This window comes from Bufo gargarizans, chromosome 11 (assembly GCF_014858855.1).
Source record: "Bufo gargarizans isolate SCDJY-AF-19 chromosome 11, ASM1485885v1, whole genome shotgun sequence".
NCBI classification, from domain to species: Eukaryota; Metazoa; Chordata; class Amphibia; order Anura; family Bufonidae; genus Bufo; species Bufo gargarizans.
The window spans coordinates 8,905,197-8,927,127 of NC_058090.1; the positions used below are offsets into that span (position 1 = coordinate 8,905,197).

General features: G+C 45.7%; 1 protein-coding gene across 1 annotated transcript in view; it reads left to right on the forward strand.

Annotated features, from left to right (window-relative positions):
* Window positions 1–21,931, forward strand: part of PPP4R4 (protein phosphatase 4 regulatory subunit 4) — a 77,213-nt gene that overhangs the window by 48,089 nt on the left and 7,193 nt on the right. The window contains exons 8-19 of the mRNA XM_044272029.1: window positions 3,838–3,959; window positions 6,635–6,757; window positions 7,664–7,827; window positions 9,136–9,255; window positions 9,606–9,683; window positions 9,961–10,044; window positions 10,418–10,600; window positions 10,853–10,958; window positions 11,041–11,188; window positions 13,954–14,098; window positions 14,396–14,437; window positions 21,605–21,679. Of these exons, the coding sequence (XP_044127964.1) occupies window positions 3,838–3,959; window positions 6,635–6,757; window positions 7,664–7,827; window positions 9,136–9,255; window positions 9,606–9,683; window positions 9,961–10,044; window positions 10,418–10,600; window positions 10,853–10,958; window positions 11,041–11,188; window positions 13,954–14,098; window positions 14,396–14,437; window positions 21,605–21,679 (1,390 nt within the window). The remainder of the gene's footprint in view (window positions 1–3,837; window positions 3,960–6,634; window positions 6,758–7,663; window positions 7,828–9,135; window positions 9,256–9,605; window positions 9,684–9,960; window positions 10,045–10,417; window positions 10,601–10,852; window positions 10,959–11,040; window positions 11,189–13,953; window positions 14,099–14,395; window positions 14,438–21,604; window positions 21,680–21,931) is intronic.

The following is a 21,931-nucleotide window of genomic DNA, read 5'->3' on the forward strand; positions in this document are numbered from 1 at the left end:
GTAATGTATGTACACAGTGACTGAACCAGCAGAATAGTGAGTGCAGCTCTGGAGTATAATACAGGATGTAACTCAGGATCAGTACAGGATAAGTAATGTATGTACACAGTGACTGCACCAGCAGAATAGTGAGTGCAGCTCTGGAGTGTAATACAGGATGTAACTCAGGATCAGTACAGGATAAGTAATGTATGTACACAGCGACTGCACCAGCAGAATAGTGAGTGCAGCTCTGGAGTATAATACAGGATGTAACTCAGGATCAGTACACTATAAGTAATGTATGTACACAGTGACTGCACCAGCAGAATAGTGAGTGCAGCTCTGGAGTATAATACAGGATGTAACTCAGGATCAGTACAGGATAAGTAATGTATGTACACAGTGACTGCACCAGCAGAATAGTGAGTGCAGCTCTGGAGTATAATACAAGATGTAACTCAGGATCAGTACAGGATAAGTAATGTATGTACACAGCGACTGCACCAGCAGAATAGTGAGTGCAGCTCTGGAGTATAATACAGGATGTAACTCAGGATCAGTACAGGATAAGTAATGTATGTACACAGTGACTGCACCAGCTGAATAGTGAGTGCAGCTCTGGAGTATAATACAGGATGTAACTCAGGATCAGTACAGGATAAGTAATGTATGTACACAGTGACTGCACCAGCAGAATAGTGAGTGCAGCTCTGGAGTATAATACAGGATGTAACTCGGGATCAGTACAGGATAAGTAATGTATGTACACAGTGACTGCACCAGCAGAATAGTGAGTGCAGCTCTGGCGTATAATACAGGATGTAACTCAGGATCAGTACAGGATAAGTAATGTATGTACACAGCGACTGCACCAGCAGAATAGTGAGTGCAGCTCTGGAGTATAATACAGGATGTAACTGAGGATCAGTACAGGATAAGTAATGTATGTACACAGTGACTGCACCAGCAGAATAGTGAGTGCAGCTCTGGAGTATAATACAGGATGTAACTGAGGATCAGTACAGGATAAGTAATGTATGTACACAGTGACTCCACCAGCAGAATAGTGAGTGCAGCTCTGGGGTATAATACAGGATGTAACTAAAGATCAGTACAGTTTTTTTTTCTTGTGGGCAGTAATTGAATGTCCATTTAGCAGCCATATCTGGATGTAGCTGTCGTCCTTCATTTGCAAGGAATTGACCAAAGCCGTCATTGACATATTCAGCAGATGCATGTTCCTGTTCAGCAGAGATGATCTTTCTGGGGCACGCTGCATGCACTACTTTATTTTAATTACTGTAATCTCTTGTGGAATGAACGCTCTTAACCTTCATTAACGCCATAGATGACTTTCCAAAGTATTAGATTCTTTCAATTAGGACATTTCCAGAAAGCAGCAGTAATGCAGAACATATAAAAAGGGAGGACGTCGCTATAAGCAGAGGACATCATCTATGAGGGGATCGCTCCCACACATATGCTGAGGGGCGTGGGCCCTATATTGTACTGGGCCCCCACATCGCTGAACCTTGTGTGATTATTAGGAGAAGTCAGTGTGCCTCCTGCATCTGTAGCATCAGGGGTCTATGACCCCCTCCGCCAGAAGTAGTGACACCGCCTGTATGACAGCCGCGCGCCGCTCGTTCTTCACTTCTATTACATTGCAAATTCTACCCTTCCACTCAACGCTTTGGTCCTTGGTGCGGGTTCATGGAGAAGTGTTGACGTTTTTTCCCCTCTGTGAAGGCGTCATCACGTCCCTGCGGCCCCCTCTGAGTGGGCCAGGAATTTTACTCTGCAGATATTGAGAAGGAAGCTTCTTGCCCAGAAATGACACAAAGGGAAGGAACAAAGGACAGGAACACGAGGCGTCTATTAGTGTGAGATGCAGCCGATGACTCACCGCGTAGCTCGGCACCTGCAGCTTATGTGATGTGCGCCATTTATACAGAGCCCTGGGCAAGGAGCTTTACCACCTCCATGTGCTGCCATACGGGCTCCACCGAGTGCTGCATGTACAGAAATATTCTCCCCTTATGCCTCCGAGTCCTATAGAGCAGCCATTTTTGTCGGATTCGTATGGGGGGAGGGGGGGGGGGCGGTTTGCCTCCTGTTTCAGCCCCTCCAATAGCTCCATGTAAGGTGGAGCGTAAAACCTTTGGGGGTATTTCACCTCGGAGTGAAGCCCCTACCAAGCGCCCAGACACAGGAGGTCATAGTGTAACTAGAGGACAGTTTGCAGTGGGCAGGCGGCGCTAAGGGGCGGTTTTCTTTAAAACCGATCTGAACGACGCATTTTGGCATCGGAACGACGTCTTTATCAGTTCAGGATGATAAACTGACATTGACGTGACATGAGAGTCTGGGAATTATAAGTAAAAGCCTAAAAGTTACAGAGATATAAAATGGACAACATTGTGATAATAAAGAAACAATGACACAAAAGAATAATAATAATAATACTAATAGTATAAAAAGAAATGCATGAAGATAAATGCCGCTACATGGAGCCGTCGCCATAACAACATATAGACAATGCGCTTAAAGAGGTTCTGTCCTCTGGGACTTTGATGGCATCCAAGGTTTTTAGATAGGTGCGGGTCCCACCTCTGAGAACCTCCCCGATCTCTAAAATGTGGGACTGACAAACATAACTGAGCCGGAACTCCCATAGTAATTAATAGAGGGCGGCTGCTCTCTGCTTACTTCGGGGGTCCCCTTATAGAGATAGGGGAAGGTCCCAGAGGTGGGACCTGCACTTATCTGAAATTGGTGGCATATCCTAGCGATAGGTCACCAATGTCTCAAATGAGACAACCCTGGGCTTTTTAATATTGAGGATAGGTCATCAATATCAGATCAGCTGTATAAGGAGATGGTGCGCACGTGGCGTCTCGCTTCTCTCTTCTTGCTGCTTCTATGTCTATGGAACAGCAGCAGAGGACAGGAAGAGAGATGGGAGACGGCACATGTGCACGGCGCGCGCCTTCTCTTCAAACAGCTGATTAGCGGGGGTGCCGGGTGTCGGACCCCCGCCGATCTAATATTGATAGGTCATCAATAGTAAAAATCCCGGAGAGCACCTTTAAAGCCAGTGTTGATGTATTGCAAATTAAAATGTCAAGACTGGAGGTCCGCCAACCTTATCCAGAGGGCATCGGCACCCCGCATCAGGGCCGCAAAGGATTACAGAGGGGGCTGAGATTGAGGAAACAGTGTAGCTCTGCAAGATTGACCATAATCCCAGTTGTCTCTGCAGTGAATCGCAGCCTGGATGCATGATGAGAGGGTAACTGTTTTGAAGGTTTGGGTCACCTGTCAAACGTTTATGGCATATCCTGTGGATATGAAGGGACTATCCCTTTTAAAGGGCACCTCTCAGCACGATCAGTCCTATTAAACCAAGTATACCGATCAGTAGGGTTCATCCTTCTAATTCAAATGATACCTGTCTTGTGAAAATCGGTTGTGGTGTTCCCGAGAAACAAATACTTTTGTACCTTAAGCAAATGAGGACTTCAGTGCAGCAATGGGCGTGGTCAACGATGGAAAGCTGAGGAGCCAGGCTCCACCCCTCCGTGCTCTGAGGCCCTCATGTGCAAAAAGAATAGAACTCTTTGTTTCTTGAGAATGCCAAAACCGATTTTTACAAGACAGGTATCATTTTTATCAGCAGGATCCGCCCTACCAGGCAGTATGCCAGCCGTAATAGGGATAATCCTGCTGATAAGTGCACTTTTATCACATAGAGCCGCAGCTTGGTACAAGGCTGGCATCCTTTGAGGGAGGACTCGTACATTGACCGCACCAAGACCTCTCTGGTTATTAATTAGAGGTTGTTCTTTGTTGTAGGACAGAATTAACAAAAGCCGCCATTCTCCCGGAGCTGATTGAACTGGCCAGAGATGAGGGGAGCAGCGTGCGACTCGCAGCCTTCGAGACCTTGGTGAATTTGCTATCTATGTTCGATCACGGTACGTTACAAAAAATGACCTCTTCTTTGCCGGCATTGGATCCCCCTCAAAGCTTATCCCTCACAGTTCTGGCAGTAAGAAAGCAAAGGTTCTCCAGTAAGATTGGAAGTCAGCAAATGACAGGGATGCAGCTCTGGAGGTGATTGGAGTAAAAATACTAAGATTACTAAGGATCAGTACAATAGAGGATCATAGGCAGTCAGGTTACATGGTGGGCAGCGCCCGCGCTCTTGGCTGAAATCCATGAGTCTGGACATTGACGTATGAATACTCAGTAACTGCTGCTTTTGCAATTAAAGAAAAACCCACTTAAGATCTCTGTAATGAAATCTCCGGCATCGTTTAGAGAGAGCGCCAGATACGTGAGCGCAGACACTAAAGCCCCTTTCACACAAGCGAGTTTTCTGCACCCGCACTGAATCCTGACCCCTTCATTTCAATGGGTCTGTGTACATGAGCGTTTTTTTTTCATGCATCAGTTCTGCGTTGCGTGAAAAACGCAGCATGTTCTGTATTCTACGTTTTTCACGCAGCCCTGGCCCCACAGAAGTGAACGGGGTTTCAGTGAAAAACACAGTGTATCCACAAGCAAGTGCGGATACGATGCGTTTTTTACTGATGGTTGCTAAGAGATGTTGTTTGTAAAACCTCCGTTTTTTTTTATCACGCGCGTGAAAAACGCATCAAAATGCATTGCACCCGCGTGGAAAAAACTGAACGCAAAATCGCAGACCAAACTGACTGAACTCGCTTGCAAAATGGTGCGAGTTTTATTGAACGCATGCGGGGCCAATCCGCCACGCTCGTATGAAAGAGGCCTAAGAGCTTACCCACGTAGGGACGACGCAGACGCTCACACAATCAGATGAATATGCTCTGCAGCCGCTGGGAAAAATCAATTCCTCTTTTTGCGAATGATGGAAATTTACGTCACCGGCACTCAAGAGAAGAAGGTCAATAATCATCTAAAGTGCAAGACCCCCGGAGGCTGCTGCATCAGCACCACCACCTCTAACTGCCAACTAGTCATACACTGAGCGCAGCAAACATAATCATCTAAAAAACAGTGTATTATATAATAATACAATATGTATGATATACTAATATAATAGTGTAGTCATACAGCATAATAACAGCACACAATGTAAAGATACAACGTAATAATGTAACACAATATAATGTGTAATAATACAATGATACAATGTAATGATATAATAACACAGCATCCAGCACACAACGTGACCGCACTCTGCAAACTGTGAATATACAGATTTTACATGATAAATTATGCTAAAGTTCCATATAAAGGATTATGAGGTACTTAGCAAATATATCAAAATCATAGGTGCTCATCTACCATGACAAGGTGACCTCTTAGAGATGGGACCCTACTCTATCAGGACTCCTCTTCTATCTCATATCTATCTCATATCTATCTACCTATAATAAAATAAAAAATTCCACGGCACTCCCACAGGGGTGATTCAAAAGTAGTGTTCTTTGATCACCAAAGCTACGTTTCAGTCCTCTTAGGCCTCATACACAAGACCGTTGTTCTGGTCCGCATCCGAGCCGCAGTATTTGCGGCTCGGGTGTGGACCCATTCACTTCAATGAGGCCGCAAAAGTTGCAGACAGTGCTCCGTGTGCTGTCCGCATCAGTTGCTCCGTTCCGTGGTCCCCGCAAAAAAAAAATATAACATGTCCTATTCTTGTCCGTTTTGCGGTCAAGAATAGGCATTTCTACAATGGGCCGCCTGTTCCGTTCTGCAAATTGCGGAAGGCACACCGGCGGCTTCCGTGTTTTGCGGTCGTGTGCATAAGGCCTTTATGGGACTTTTCTCAAGCAGAAAGGTCCCAGTAAGAGGACCGAAACATTGCTTTAGTGATTAAAAAACACTACTTTTGAATCACACCTTTGGGAGTGCCGTGGAATGTTTTATTTTATTTTTATTAGATGTTGTATCGCCTCCACAGCCGCTGGCACACCGACACTTTCTTGATCGCGGTGCCACTTAAGTTACTACTATCTATCTATCATCTATCTGTATGTCTATTATCTATCGATCTGTCTATCTATCTATCTTTCTATCTATCTATCTAATATCTATCTATGTTCTATCTATCTATCCATATAACATAATGTAAAACCTACTAATACGATACAATGTAATAACACAGTATAATATAATAATACAACACAATATGATGAAATGTAATGATGCAAGATATTATATTGTTACTAGGGATGAGCAAATGTAATATTTTGAAATTCATTTTTCGGTTCGCGTTGTGGTATTTACTGAATAGCGTTATGGATTCCGTTATCAGGGACCATGACGGAATGCATAGCGGAAACGGGCCGGATCCGTTTTGCAGCCCATAGACTTCTATTATGACGGAATGAATAACGGAATGCCTCTCAAGGCATTCCGTCATAGAATTGCGTTATGGTCCGTGGTAACAGAATCCATGACGCGATTCACCTTTTACCACCAAACGAAATTCGCTCATCTCTAAATATAACGGTGCAATAGAAAATATTGACATAATGTGAAAAATACAATATAATGGACTATGATAATACAATGTAATAGAATTTTATGATATAAAAATACTAAATAAGAGTGTAATAAGACGGTATATTATAATAACGTTACAATCTACACATTGCAGATGACAGAAATCAGATTGTCCTCCCGATGGTCAAGTCCTTTTGCGAGAAGTCTTTTAAAGCCGATGAGTCCGTCCTCACCTCTCTGTCCCTGCACCTCGGAAAACTCTGCCACGGGTTACAAGGTGGGTCTTAAAGGGATAGTTAAAGGAGCAGGTGTTTTCTGCTGCTTTTCCCTATAGATAGGTGTCCATAACAGAACTACATATACAGTCGCAGCATCGGGAACTACTACTCCTAGCATGCCCCGAGAGCCGTAGATTGCCGGGTAGATGACTGTAATGATAGCTCAGACAGCTCCCCACCAGATCTGCTTTTATTCCCTTGTATATTAGTCATTTGCTTTGCTCTCAGTCGCCCCGAGCTTATTATGTTATTTGTGCTGCATGAATCGCCCCCATATCGGTGCAGCGCTACCTGACTTTACCTTTCCTAATTAGTGTTTTGCTGCAGTTCCCTTTGTGTATGGATTGCCTGTGCAGCGGAGCGTTATTGTGTGAGGACTCCAGTCTGCTGTAGATCAGGAAACTGCTTAACTAACAGTCGCTCAGTACAGTGGAGTGTCAGTCTGCTGATAGGTGACCAGAAAGCCGCCGGGTGCGAGGGAAGATCCCGGTATAATCATCATTATAGGTTGTTACTCTGTGAGGATTGTACCCGGGAATTGCTAGGTGAGCATTTGTCCAAAATATTCAGAAAATGGGTTGTAGAGTCTCCTGATCAGATGGACGCCACTTTCCCTAGAATCCTCCACTGCAAGAATGCTGAGTTATGTGAGACTATGCTCTCCAGGGCTGGGTGACAACCCCTGTAAGCGCTGTTCTGGCAGCCATATTGATTGTCGCCAAGGTTTCGAGAAGCAGAGGTCAGAGCAGCCCCTTCAGGGATTGGCACCCTTCTCTCGTAAAGTCCTGCATGGCATATTATTGCATATCTAGACGTATTTGTGCTGAAGAAGTCTAGGAAGGTTGTGCTACTGCCACGTGGAAGCTCTTCTGGCCCCTGGATTCTGAGCCGTTGGGATCTTCTAGGCCTCTTCACCCAGGAGCAGCACATGTGGTTCCTGGAGTTCTACAAGAAGCTCTGCAGATTAGGACTGCACCAAGAGAACGGGCACAACGACAACCAGATGGAGAACATGGAGCTGGAGAAGAAGTACTCCACCGTGCGGAAAAACTGCGCCTACAACTTCCCAGTGAGCATCTATCTATCATCTCTCTATCTATCATCTATCTATCTATCTATCTATCAATCATCTATCTCATATCTATCTATCTATCTATCTATCTGTCTATGTATGTATCTAATCGAATATCTATCTCTCTATCTCATATCTATCTATCTATATACAGTACAGACCAAAAGTTTGGACGCACCTTCTCATTCAAAGAGTTTTCTTTATTTTCATGACTATGGAAATTGTAAATTCACACTGAAGGCATCAAAACTATGAATTAACACATGTGGAATTATATACATAACAAATAAGTGTGAAACGACTGAAAATATGTCATATTCTAGGTTCTTCAAAGTAGCCACCTTTTGCTTTGATTACTGCTTTGCACACTCTTGGCATTCTCTTGATGAGCTTCAAGAGGTAGTCACCTGAAATGGTCTTCACTTCACAGGTGTGCCCTGGCAGGTTTAATAAGTGGGATTTCTTGCCTTATAAATGGGGTTGGGATGTGGTGTGGGGGTGCTTTGCTGGGGACACTGTTGGGGATTTATTCAAAATTGAAGGCATACTGAACCAGCATGGCTACCACAGCATCTTGCAGCGGCATGCTATTCCACCCGGTTTGCGTTTAGTTGGACCATCATTTATTTTTGAACAGGACAATGACCCCCAAACACACCTCCAGGCTGTGTAAGGGCTATTTGACCATGAAGGAGAGTGATGGGGTGCTGCGCCAGATGACCTGGCCTCCACAGTCACCGGACCTGAACCCAATTGAGATGGTTTGGGGTGAGCTGGACCGCAGAGTGAAGGCAAAAGGGCCAACAAGTGCTAAGCATCTCTGGGAACTCCTTCAAGACTGTTGGAAGACCATTTCAGGTGACTACCTCTTGAAGCTCATCAAGAGAATGCCAAGAGTGTGCAAAGCAGTAATCAAAGCAAAAGGTGGCTACTTTGAAGAACCTAGAATATGACATATTTTCAGTTGTTTCATACTTATTTGTTATGCATATAATTCCACATGTGTTAATTCATAGTTTTGATGCCTTCAGTGTGAATCTACAATTTCCATAGTCATGAAAATAAAGGAAACTCTTTGACTGAGAAGGTGTGCCCAAACTTTTGGTCTGTACTGTATATATCTAATCTAATATCTATCTCTCTATCTCATATCTATCTATGTATCTATCTAATCTAATATCTATCTATCATCTATCTAATATCTGTCTATCTTTCTATTGATCTATCAGTCTGTCTATCTATCTATCTATCTATCCATCCATCCCCGGTATAATATTGTATCATTGCATTATTCTCCTATTTCAGGCGATGGTTGTGTTTGTGGGAGCAAAAAACTTCCACATAGACCTTTATGCCACGTTCTTCTGCCTGTGTCATGACCCTGATGTGCCCATCAGATACACCATAGCTCTTGGCTTCTGTGAAGTAAGTATGGGATACTTGTATATATCAGCCTGGAAACCATCAGCAAGCAGGCCGGTAGCTGTTGAATGGTCTTATCGTGGCCTTTTTTTTTTTTATTCTACGTGTGGCTTGTGTGAATATGATGGCAGGAGCTCATGAACATATCCAAATGCAACTTTTGCTCATCACGCACATGACCACTGCGATAGTAAATCCGGACACATTGAACTGACGATGTCCCCGGGGCCTGCTGCTGGTGACGGCCCACCCTCCTGCTATTTTTGCCTGGAGCTCATTTTGAATTAGCAGACTTTTCGGACCACTGGCGGACGGATGACATCTCATTGGCGTTTCTGTGTCTTATTTTGCAGGTCTGTAAGCTCTTGGGATCTAACGTATATTTAATACACAAGGAACTGATCGCCTTACTACAAGATGACTCGCTAGAGGTGACTACTGCTCCGTGTCCCCATGATAACACTTCCTGCCATGAGCTTTGTCAGTTCAGCCTTGTCATGGAGAGCTTTTTCCACAAATGCCAACTCTCTATGGGCATCAACGTACCAAGTGACAAAAGCTTGAATCCAAATCATGTCCCTATGACAACACTGACATGGCCGCGCTCAGGCAGGTAGTGCAGCAGGGGCAGAATTGACTTTTTGCCCCGCTGCTTAGCACAGGTATAATGCCTGATAATTGGTCATTAATTGTCTCCTTTGGTTTCAGGTGGTGGATGCTTTGTTAGATCACCTCCCGGAAACGCTGGAGCTCATGACGAGCGGCGGCGACAACTCAGGGCTGGACAACAAGGTCCGCATCATGTGACGTATTACTACCGCTCTGTCCCCTCCAAATACTTACCCCTCTGTCGATTGGCTGGAGTTAGGCTGAGGCTACACCGCCATCTGGGCCCAGACATTTGTCTCATAAGCAAAGATCGCTGTGTATAGATTCAGCCGTTGAACTGAATGGGGTTGATTTTTTTTGTGTGCATTTCTGTGGTCGCAGCAAATTCCGAGTCACTCTGCGACCCTATTCAGTTCAATGGCTGCACTGCGATCTTCGAGACCGAAATCGCAGCGTGGCTCCAGCCGAAATATTCTAGGTTTTGCCTGTAGCCCCCTCTTGTGGTGAGTTCCGGTTGGTGCGTCCTGGACTTATGAGCTGTTACTTTACATTGCAGCTTATGATTGTCCCCGACCTGGTCCCAGCTCTGACCTCAGCGGAGCAGAGGGTCGCCAACTCACTGAAATGGAGAAGCCACGAAAAAATCCTGCAGAAGTTCTCCTGCCTGCCGCACATTATTTCTAGCGACCAGATTTATTACCGCTTCCTGCACCGAATGTTTGCCATCATCCTAACTAATGTGAGTCCTATGACTCTTACTTGCCCTCTGCCAATGATCTTATATCGCTAGGGGGAGACATCCGTGTAGTGCCCAGGGTGATGGTCTATTTTGCTGCCTCTGTATAGTACCTGTCTATACAGCGCTACAGCCATGAAAGAAGACATGGCGGCTCTTTACTGTCCGGCTGGTTAATATGGAGGCCGTCGTGTGCAGCCGTGATGATGGCATGTAGACCAGCATCCGATAACCAGTCTCGTCTTTCCCTCCTAGAATGTTTTGCCGGTCCAGAAGGCGGCGAGTCGAACCCTGTGCATATTTTTGCGCTATAACCGCAAGCAGGAACAGAGGCACGAAATCATTCAGAAGATGGTGGAACGTAAGCCCCCAGTTATGTTCAGTATTGACCTCATCATGTTTCCCCTGCCGCTTGTAATACGATCTCACATGTTATGTTCCAGAGCTGGGCCAAGGAAAGAGCTACTGGAACAGACAGCGGTTCCTGGACACGTGCGAATACATCATGGAGTTCTTCTCGAAGTCTTTCTTCTGTAAATACTTTTACCTCTCTGTCCTGGAACTGACGAGTGACCCGGTGGCCAATGTCAGGTAAGGTGGGCTCTGTGCCCTCTTAGGGATACCGGTCACCTGCGTGCCCTGGAAACATGATAGCGGCGTGCCTGGGGTTCTGGATGGTAAGAAGTGTCCTGATGTGTGCATCCGGTGTTAGGGTGTTGGGGGATTGGTGCTCTCTCTCTCTGTAGCTTGTTAGTCTGGCAGTTTGGGACCTGGGCAATTCTCCGTCTAAGTCAGCAGCACAGAGCCACAAATGAGTAATAACGTGCAGCATCCTTGTAATTAGGTGCACAGCAGCCGATATACATGGATTCCAGGGAAATAGCAGTAAAAAGCATCCAGGTCTAGAGCAGTCGTGTTTATTGTCTACATCCCTGATGTTCCAGGGTAGTAAGAAGGGGTTAATGTTTGTATCTCTGGTGGTCTAAGACTGTAAATGAGGTTCATTTCAGCATCACTGGAAGTAAAAGTGTTGGTGTCAGCTTCCCTGGTGATCTGGGGCAATGAAAGGGTTAATACCAGTATACCTGCTGGACTAGAGCTCTAAGAGGTTCCTGGGGATCAGGGGAAGTGAAGGGGTTAATGTTATAAACCCTGGAGATGGAGGGCAGTGGAAGGGGTTAATGTAAAGAGCCCTGCTGGTCTGGGGAGGGGGGGGGGAGGGGATATTCCACTGCCCCTTGTGGTCTAGGGTAGGGAAGGGTTAAAGGAGTTTTCCATGATTTGAATATTGATGACCTATCTTCAATAGGCCGTCAATATTAAAATCCCAGAAAATCCCTTAACCCATTCACACGTCCGCAGTTGTTTTTTCGGTCCTACAAATTGCGGATCCGCAAAACACAGACACCAGCCATGTGATAGAAATGCCTATACTTGTCCGTGGCTGTGGACAAGAATAGGACATGCTCTATCTTCTATGCAAAGGGGAACGGTGTGCTATCCGCATCTTTTGTGGCCCCATTGAAATGAATGTACCTATGCGGACCCGTTCATACGGACGTGTTAATGGACCCTTAATGTAAGAATCCCTGGAGGTCTAGGGCAGTGAAAGGATTAATATAAGAGTCCCTGGTGGTCAAGTGCAGTGGAAAGCTTAATGTATAGTGCCCTACACTATTGTTGTGGGATTCGAAATATCGATACCCAATCGATACTTTTGTCCCGGTATCAATATGATACCGGGATTTGACATTTATCGATACTAGGCTGCGCTTCTGCACAGCCTAGCATCAGAGAACATGGAGCGCGCTGCTGTCGGCACGCACCATGTTCTCCTCAGCAGCACAGTGGAGAAGGAGTCACTCTCTCCCTCCCTCTGTGCCGCGCTGCCAATATGAAGAGAGAGGGGCGGCCGCACTGCGCCACCAATGAAAGTTAACATTTAATAAAAATACAGGAGCAGAATCAGATAGCTGCGATGAGCGGCAGTTAACCCCTCAGGTACGGCATCTAAGGGGTTAACTGCCGCTGATTGCAGCTCCCAGCTACTGTATGTGAATCTGCTGCAGGCACCCGCCTCCTGTATTAAAGGTTAATTGGTGGCAGTGGCCTATGGTCCCCTCCCCTCCTCCTCATTGGTGGCAGTGGCAGCTTGAAATTAGAGCCCCAGCAGTGTAATCCTGGGGTTCCGATCGGTTACCATGGCAGCCAGGACGCTACTGAAGCCCTGGCTGCCGTGGTAATCTCCCTGCTGCTGTGTGTACTATGCACAGGGCAGCAGGGAGAGTGTAATGTCTTATTCACCCTGATAGAGCTCTATTAGGGTGAATAGGACAAGGGATGAAAAGATCCCAGGTTCTAGACCCTAAGGGGACTATGAGTTCTTAAATAAAAAGTATAAAAATAAATAAATAATGTAAATAAACCCCACCAAATGATTATATTTTACATATAAATTATATAAACAATAAATAAATAAACATATCGCCACGTCTAAAAATTCCAAACTATTAAAATATTTTAAAAAATCTTAAACTTAAAACATATTAAAAAATAATAATTCAAACTGTGCGATTCTCCATTTTTTTTAAATACGGAATCCACGCAGCTTTTTTGGTGTTTTGTTTTCTTCGTATGGTATTGAGTATCGCAATACTTTTTTATGGTATCGAAATCGAATCAGAATTTTGGTATCGCAACAACCCTAGTATAGTGTTGAGCTAACTTGTGGTTTCAAGTTCGGCGTACAAGGTTCGGGTTATCTAAGAATTCCGTTATGGATTCCGCTACCACGGACCGTAACTTATGGTAGCGGAATCCACAATGGAATTCTTAGATAACCGGAACCTTGTACGCCGAACTTGAAACCACAATTTCACTCTATTAATGTAAATATTCCTAGTGGTCTGGGGCAGGTAAAGGGTTAATGTAATTGTCCCTGGAGGTCTAGGGGAGTGAAAAGATAAATTGAAGGATCCCAGGTGGTCTAGGGCAGTTACTTGGGTTAATGTAGAGATCCTGGTGTTCTAGGGCAGTTACTTGGGTTAATGTAGAGATCCTGGTGTTCTAGGGCAGTGAAAGGGCTAATGAAAGGATCCCCAGTGGTCTATAGCAGGGAAAGGGTTAATGTTAGGCTCTGCCTGACCCTGATCTGTCTACAGGAGAGCCGGCTTAGCGGTGTGAACATTGGAGACAGCGCGGCAGTGATTATAGTTCCTGACCGCTAATGTTCGGGTGGATGGACACGTTACCCTTACGCCTGTGGTCCGACTCTGCTCATCTGGATCGGCTGCACTTACACTGTGCTCACATGTGGCATCCCAGGTTTACCTGAACATACGTATTCTCTTCCACAGGATGAAGGTTAGCTACATGTTGCCAAAGCTGAAGTCGACGCTGAAGCTGCCGGTGGACAAACATTTGCTGCAGCAGCTGGAACTGTGCGTCCGGAAACTGCTGTGTCAGGAGAAGGACAAGGACGTGCTGGCTGTGGTCAAGAGGGTGAGTGGCGAGCGGGTGTCGCCTTCCAGCACAGAATACTTAGCGGGCTCCTCCAGTCTTATAGTTTTGCAACTTTCAAGATCTCTGTGTGCTGTCAGTGAATAGACAAATCAATTGATTGGCTGAAAGCTCCTCCCAACCATAGGTGCAGGACACGTAACAGTGTATCAGTGTGTATATTCACAGACAGCAAGACGAGACCTTGATAGTGGTCAGGCTATACCCCTTGTCTGCCCCCTATGGAGAAGGATGTGCTGCAGCAGCTGTTATATGGGTGATCTTCTTATTTGTTTGCAGACTGTGCTGGAACTGGATCGGATGGAGATGTCCATGGATGCAGTAAGTACTTATGGTGCACCTACCACCATCGCCTTGTCATTCCCATACAATACTGACTGTTACACAGTTGTTAGATTGGGAGGTGCAGGGGGCGACTTTACCATCTACACCAGGGGTGCACAACCCACGGTCCCTCGGGCCTCATGTGGCCCCCAGAGCAATGGTTTGTGGCACTGTAGCAGGAGCAGGACAGTTGCCCGGCTGTGACAGCATGAGACTCGGCCTTATGTACTATGTTACTATGTTACTAGACTCGAGGAGAAGGCAGAAGCAGTGTATCAGCGCTTCTCCTCAGGTAGGTGAGCGCTATGCGGTGTGGACCCCGCCTGGGGGCAGAGGAGCGCAGAGCTGCAGGGTAAGGAGACCCTGATCAGTTCTGCCTGTGTACAAAGCCCCCACAACAGGCTGGGGACAAATAATGCCCTCTAACAGTCTTTTTATGATCCCCTGGGGAACACATTATGTAGCAAAAATATATTCAAATAAAAAACAGAAAATTGAAAATAAAAAAATAAATATAATATAAAAAAATAAAAAAATAAAAAATAAATTATAAAAGGGCAAAAGAGTATAGTGTTCATTGTCCCCCAACGGTCTTTTTATGACCTTTTTGGGGAGATATTATGTGGCAAAAATATATTCAAATAATAAGTAATAAACTAATTATAAAAAAAAAGAATACAATACAATATTATTAAAATACAAATGAAAGTAAGGCCTCATGCACACGACCGTTGTGTGCATCCGTGGCCGTTGTGCCGTTTTCTGTTTTTTTTTCGCGGACCCATTGACTTTCAATGGGTCCGTGGAAAAATCGAAAAATGCACCGTTTTGCAGCCGAGGCCGTGATCCGTGTATCCTGTCCGTCAAAAAAATATGACCTGTCCTATTTTTTTGACGGACAACGGTTCACAGACCCATTCAAGTCAATGGGTCCGTGAAAGAACACGGATGCACACAAGATTGGCATCCGTGTCCGTGATCCTTGGCCGTAGGTTGCTTTCATACAGACGGATCCGAAGATCCGTCTGCATAAAAGCTTTTTCAGATCTAAGTTTTCACTTCGTGAAAACTCATATCCGACAGTATATTCTAACACAGAGGCGTTCCCATGGTGATGGGGACGCTTCTAGTTAGAATATACTGAAAAACTGTGTACAAGACTGCCCCCTGCTGCCTGGCAGCACCCGATCTCTTACAGGGGGATATGATAGCACAATTAACCCCTTCAGGTGCGGCACCTGAAGGGGTTAATTGTACTATCATATCCCCCTTTAAGAGATCAGGGCTGCCAGGCAGCAGGGGGCAGACCCCCTCCTCCCCAGTTTGAATATCGTTGGTGGCACAGTGTGCGCCCCCCATCGGGCCCCCCTTCCTCCCTCTAGTGTAATAAATCGTTGGTGGCACAGTGTGCACCCCCATCGGGCCCCCCCTTCCTCCCTCTATTGTTATAAATCGTTGGTGGCACAGTGTGCGCCCCCCATCGGGCCCCCCCTTCCTCCCTCTATTGTTATAAATCGTTGGTGGTACAGTGTGCGCCCCCCATCGGGCCCCCCCTTCCTCCCTCTATTGTTATAAATCGTTGGTGGTACAGTGTGCGCCCCCCACCGGGCCCCCCCTTTCTCCCTCTATTGTTATAAATCGTTGGTGGCACAGTGTGCGCCCCCCATCAGCCCCCCTCCCTCTATAGCAGTAACAACATTGGTGGCAGTGTGCGGCCTCCCATCTCCCCCCCCCCCCATCATTGGTGGCAGCGTAGTTCCGATCGGAGTCCCAGTTTAATCGCTGGGGCTCCGATCGGTAACCATGGCAACCAGGAAGCTACTGCAGCCCTGGTTGCCATGGTTACTTAGCAATAGTACAATAGTAGAAGATTCATACTTACCTGCTTGCTGCTGCGATGTCTGTGACCGTCCGGGAGCTCCTCCTACTGGTAAGTGACAGTTCTTTAGCAATGCGCCGCACAGACCTGTCACTTACCAGTAGGTGGAGCTCCCGGCTGGACACAGACATCGCAGCAGCAAGCAGGTAACTATGAATCTTCTACTATTGTACTATTGCTAAGTAACCATGGCAACCAGTAGCAGTAGCGTCCTGGTTGCCATGGTTACCGATCGGAGCCCCAGCGATTTAAACTGGGACTCCGATCGGAACTCCGCTGCCACCAATGATCAGGGGGGGGGGGGGGAGATGGGAGGCCGCCCACTGGCCACCAATGTTGTTACTGCTATAGAGGGAGGGGGGCCGTGCTATACCACCACGTGCTATACCCCACCACCCACCGGGTGCTATACCCCACCACGTGCTATACCCCACCACGTGCTATACCCCACCACCCATCTGTCCTCACCTGCTGCGCTGTTCACACACAGGAAGGCATCCGGATACGCTTCACACATTCGATTGACGACGTCTATCTGCTCCAGGGTCCTCTTAACGGCGTCTTTACCTTGAGTGTCACAGGGGACGTAAGCTGCCCAAAACTACATAAAAAATAGTAGAGGATGGGGGGCGCACACTGTGCCACCAACGATTTATAACAATAGAGGGAGGAAGGGGGGGGCGATGGGCACACACTGTGCCACCAACGATATTCAAACTGGGGAGGGGGGGTCTGCCCCCTGCTGCCTGGCAGCCCTGATCTCTTACAGGGGGATATGATAGTACAATTAACCCCTTCAGGTGCCGCACCTGAGGAATTAATTGTGCGGATCACAGCCCCCTGTAAGAGATCGGGTGCTGCCAGGCAGCAGGGGGCAGTCATGTACACAGTTTGTAGTATATTCTAACCTAAAGCGTCCCCATCACCATGGGAACGCCTCTGTGTTAGAATATACTGTCGGATCTGAGTTTCACGATGTAGCTCATATCCGACAGTATATTCTAACATAGAGGCGTTCCCATGGTGATGGGGATGCTTCAAGTTAAAATATACCATCGGATTGGAGAAAACTCCAATCCGATGGTATAAAAGAACTCCAGACTTTACATTGAAAGTCAATGGGGACGGATCCGTTTGAAATGGCACCATATTGTGTCAACATCAAACGGATCCGTCCCCATTGACTTGCATTGTAATTCAGGACGGATCCATTTGGCTCTGCACGGCCAGGCGGACACCAAAACGACTTTTTTTTCATGTCCGTGGATCCTCCAAAAATCAAGGAAGACCCACGGATGAAAAAACGGTCACGGATCACGGACCCACGGACCCCGTTTTTGCGGACCGTGAAAATAAACTGTCGTGTGCATGAGCCCTAATACATAAAAAGGAAAGAGTGAAACATTTACAAAAAGTGTCAGTGTCCCCCAAAGGTCTTTTTATGATCTCTTGGGGGATATTATTTGTAACAGAAATATATAAAAAATTTAGTTAAAAAAGATAAAAAATAATAAAATGCATAAAAGAAAAATCACCCACACCAACCAAAACCGTTGCCATTATCTCCCCATTCATGTGAAACTATACATGTTATATAACAAAATGACCGACCCCAAATAGGTAACTAATTAAGTAATTTATTTTGGTGTCAGTTTGCATATTTAAAGAATAAGGAGCTATAGTTTGAAAATAAATAAATAAACTTTTTGAAAAGGTTTTGTACAGTTTCCCCCAAATAAAAGTAAAAAATAAATTATAAGGCCCTATGTGTCAAGTAAATAATTGTTGCAAAAATTATTTTGGTCCCAACACATAAAAAAGTTACAACCATTCGAACCACCACGTGCGCTAAATCACAAAAAAGTGTCTTTTCAGGCCTGATTATTAAATTGTTAACCAATATGCGTTTTCCCCACTAGTAAGGGAAAATGCTTGCTGGTTATTGCATGGCGCCTGTAACTGGCAGGAGGTGGTAATAACCAGGGAGCGGCGTCCTCTGCAGTGAAGGAAATCGCTGATTCAGCATGGCCCCTGAAACAGAAGATGCATACTTACCGGCTTGATGTCGCCCTGGCCTCCTCTGCCTCCATCTTCCGGTTCCTGCACCTTTACACCTGTCAGTGCATGGCCATGGTCACATACACCGCTCCAGTCAATGACTGGCTTCAGCAGTGACACGCTGCTTGTGGCCACATCACCGCTGAAGCCAGTGATTGGCTGGAGAGGTACAAGTGACCTAGCCATGCACTGCCAAGTAAAAACAGCGCCGGTGGCAGGTAAGTATAACTCTTTTGTTTCAAGGGCCATGCTGCAAGAACTTGTTAAAAAATTTTACTTTATTTTTTACTGGGATCCCTTTAAGCCAGGGGCGGATTGGCCCTATACACTGGTACAGTGCCCGGCAGGGGCAGATTGGCCATAGACCTCACAGGGAAATTTCCAGGTGGGCCGATGCCCAGGGGCCGCCTGGGCCCTCCTCACGGCTAGCCAGTGAAAGTTTTGGGGGATGTATTTTGTGCTCATGGGGGCAGTCTCTTGTGATGGACTGTGGTATTTGGCTCTGTTGGGGTTGTATAATGTGCCACAATATGGTATTGCTATCCCTGACTTCCATCAATTGTACCTGACTACAAAACGGGGCCACTTTTAGTATTTTTCCACTTCGAGTTCCCAGTCCGCCCCGTCTTTTAAGCCCTTATGACACTGCGAGATATTCAGGTCTTCTGGGACGCTCATTCATGATAACTGTCCGGTATAATCGTGCCGCACATCTCTGTGTAATCAGGGATGTGCTACTGATAATCAATGTAACTAAATGAAGGGGGAACGACTGTGATAGCAATCATTCCTCCCCAGTCACTTGGCCTGTGTACATTGCGGCCCCTTGAAATACAGCGATGTGACAATGCGGCCCTCAGACCAAAAAAGGTTGTGCACCCGTGATCTACACTAATAATACTTACACTGCCATATTGGGGTAGCGGTCGGTCTGTATACAAGGATGTGGATGGGTCACAGATGTAAATACATGAACTGAGTCCTGTAAACTAAGAGTGTGATCAATAACCTGTACACAATACACCTGATCAGTAGTGCAAGGGTCACATATAGGGCACACTTATAACGCTCCAGCACTGATATAACCTCCAGAGACATTACATCATGTGACTGATATCAGCCGCTCCTCTTATAACGCTCCAGCACTGATATAACCTCCAGAGACATTACATCATATGTGACTGATATCAGCCGCTCCTCTTATAACGCTCCAGCACTGATATAACCTCCAGAGACATTACATCATATGTGACTGATATCAGCCGCTCCTCTTATAACGCTCCAGCACTGATATAACCTCCAGAGACATTACATCATATGTGACTGATATCAGCCGCTCCTCTTATAACGCTCCAGTGCTGATATAACCTCCAGAGACATTACATCATATGTGACTGATATCAGCCGCTCCTCTTATAATGCTCCAGCACTGATATAACCTCCAGAGACATTACATCCTATGTGACTGATATCAGCCGCTCCTCTTATAACGCTCCAGCACTGATATAACCTCCAGAGACATTACATCATATGTGACTGATATCAGCCGCTCCTCTTATAACGCTCCAGTACTGATATAACCTCCAGAGACATTACATCATATGTGACTGATATCAGCCGCTCCTCTTATAACGCTCCAGCACTGATATAACCTCCAGAGACATTACATCATATGTGACTGATATCAGCCGCTCCTCTTATAACGCTCCAGCACTGATATAACCTCCAGAGACATTACATCATATGTGACTGATATCAGCCGCTCCTCTTATAACGCTCCAGCACTGATATAACCTCCAGAGACATTACATCATGTGACTGATATCAGCCGCTCCTCTTATAACGCTCCAGCACTGATATAACCTCCAGAGACATTACATCATATGTGACTGATATCAGCCGCTCCTCTTATAACGCTCCAGTACTGATATAACCTCCAGAGACATTACATCATATGTGACTGATATCAGCCGCTCCTCTTATAACGCTCCAGTACTGATATAACCTCCAGAGACATTACATCATATGTGACTGATATCAGCCGCTCCTCTTATAACGCTCCAGCACTGATATAACCTCCAGAGACATTACATCACTATGTGACTGATATCAGCCGCTCCTCTTATAACGCTCCAGCACTGATATAACCTCCAGAGACATTACATCATATGTGACTGATATCAGCCGCTCCTCTTATAACGCTCCAGCACTGATATAACCTCCAGAGACATTACATCATATGTGACTGATATCAGCCGCTCCTCTTATAACGCTCCAGCACTGATATAACCTCCAGAGACATTACATCATATGTGACTGATATCAGCCGCTCCTCTTATAACGCTCCAGCACTGATATAACCTCCAGAGACATTACATCATATGTGACTGATATCAGCCGCTCCTCTTATAACGCTCCAGCACTGATATAACCTCCAGAGACATTACATCCTATGTGACTGATATCAGCCGCTCCTCTTATAACGCTCCAGTACTGATATAACCTCCAGAGACATTACATCATATGTGACTGATATCAGCCGCTCCTCTTATAACGCTCCAGCACTGATATAACCTCCAGAGACATTACATCATATGTGACTGATATCAGCCGCTCCTCTTATAACACTCCAGTACTGATATAACCTCCAGAGACATTACATCATATGTGACTGATATCAGCCGCTCCTCTTATAACGCTCCAGTACTGATATAACCTCCAGAGACATTACATCATATGTGACTGATATCAGCCGCTCCTCTTATAACGCTCCAGTACTGATATAACCTCCAGAGACATTACATCATATGTGACTGATATCAGCCGCTCCTCTTATAACGCTCCAGTACTGATATAACCTCCAGAGACATTACATCATATGTGACTGATATCAGCCGCTCCTCTTATAACGCTCCAGTACTGATATAACCTCCAGAGACATTACATCATATGTGACTGATATCAGCCGCTCCTCTTATAACGCTCCAGTACTGATATAACCTCCAGAGACATTACATTCTATGTGACTGATATCAGCCGCTCCTCTTATAACGCTCCAGTACTGATATAACCTCCAGAGACATTACATCCTATGTGACTGATATCAGTCCTGCGCTATTTTAAAGGCTGCTGACTTTTGGGTTATTGGCCTTAGAGTGCAGTATAAATCCAGATGATGTGATCGTCGTGCAGCGCTGATGTCCCTTTCATCGCTTTCTTTTGTACAGTTCCAGAAACGTTTCTTTGAAAAGGATTTATTGGATCAGGAGAAGGAGAGGGAGGAACATTTACTTCTGGAAATGGTGAGATGCTGGGACGTAAAACTAAATTTGGGAGGTGTAAAAAAAATAATAATATAATAGTGAGTTACATTGTAGCTACTTTGCTTAAAGGGGCTTTCCGGGTTTTTTATACTGATGCCCTATCGGCTGTAAAGATCATCAGTATCTGATCAGTGGGTCCGACACCCGGGACCCCCATCGATCAGCTGTTTGAGAAGGCCCAGTCACGTGGCCTAGGTTCAGCTCAGCCTCATTCAGTTCCAAGATGGGCGA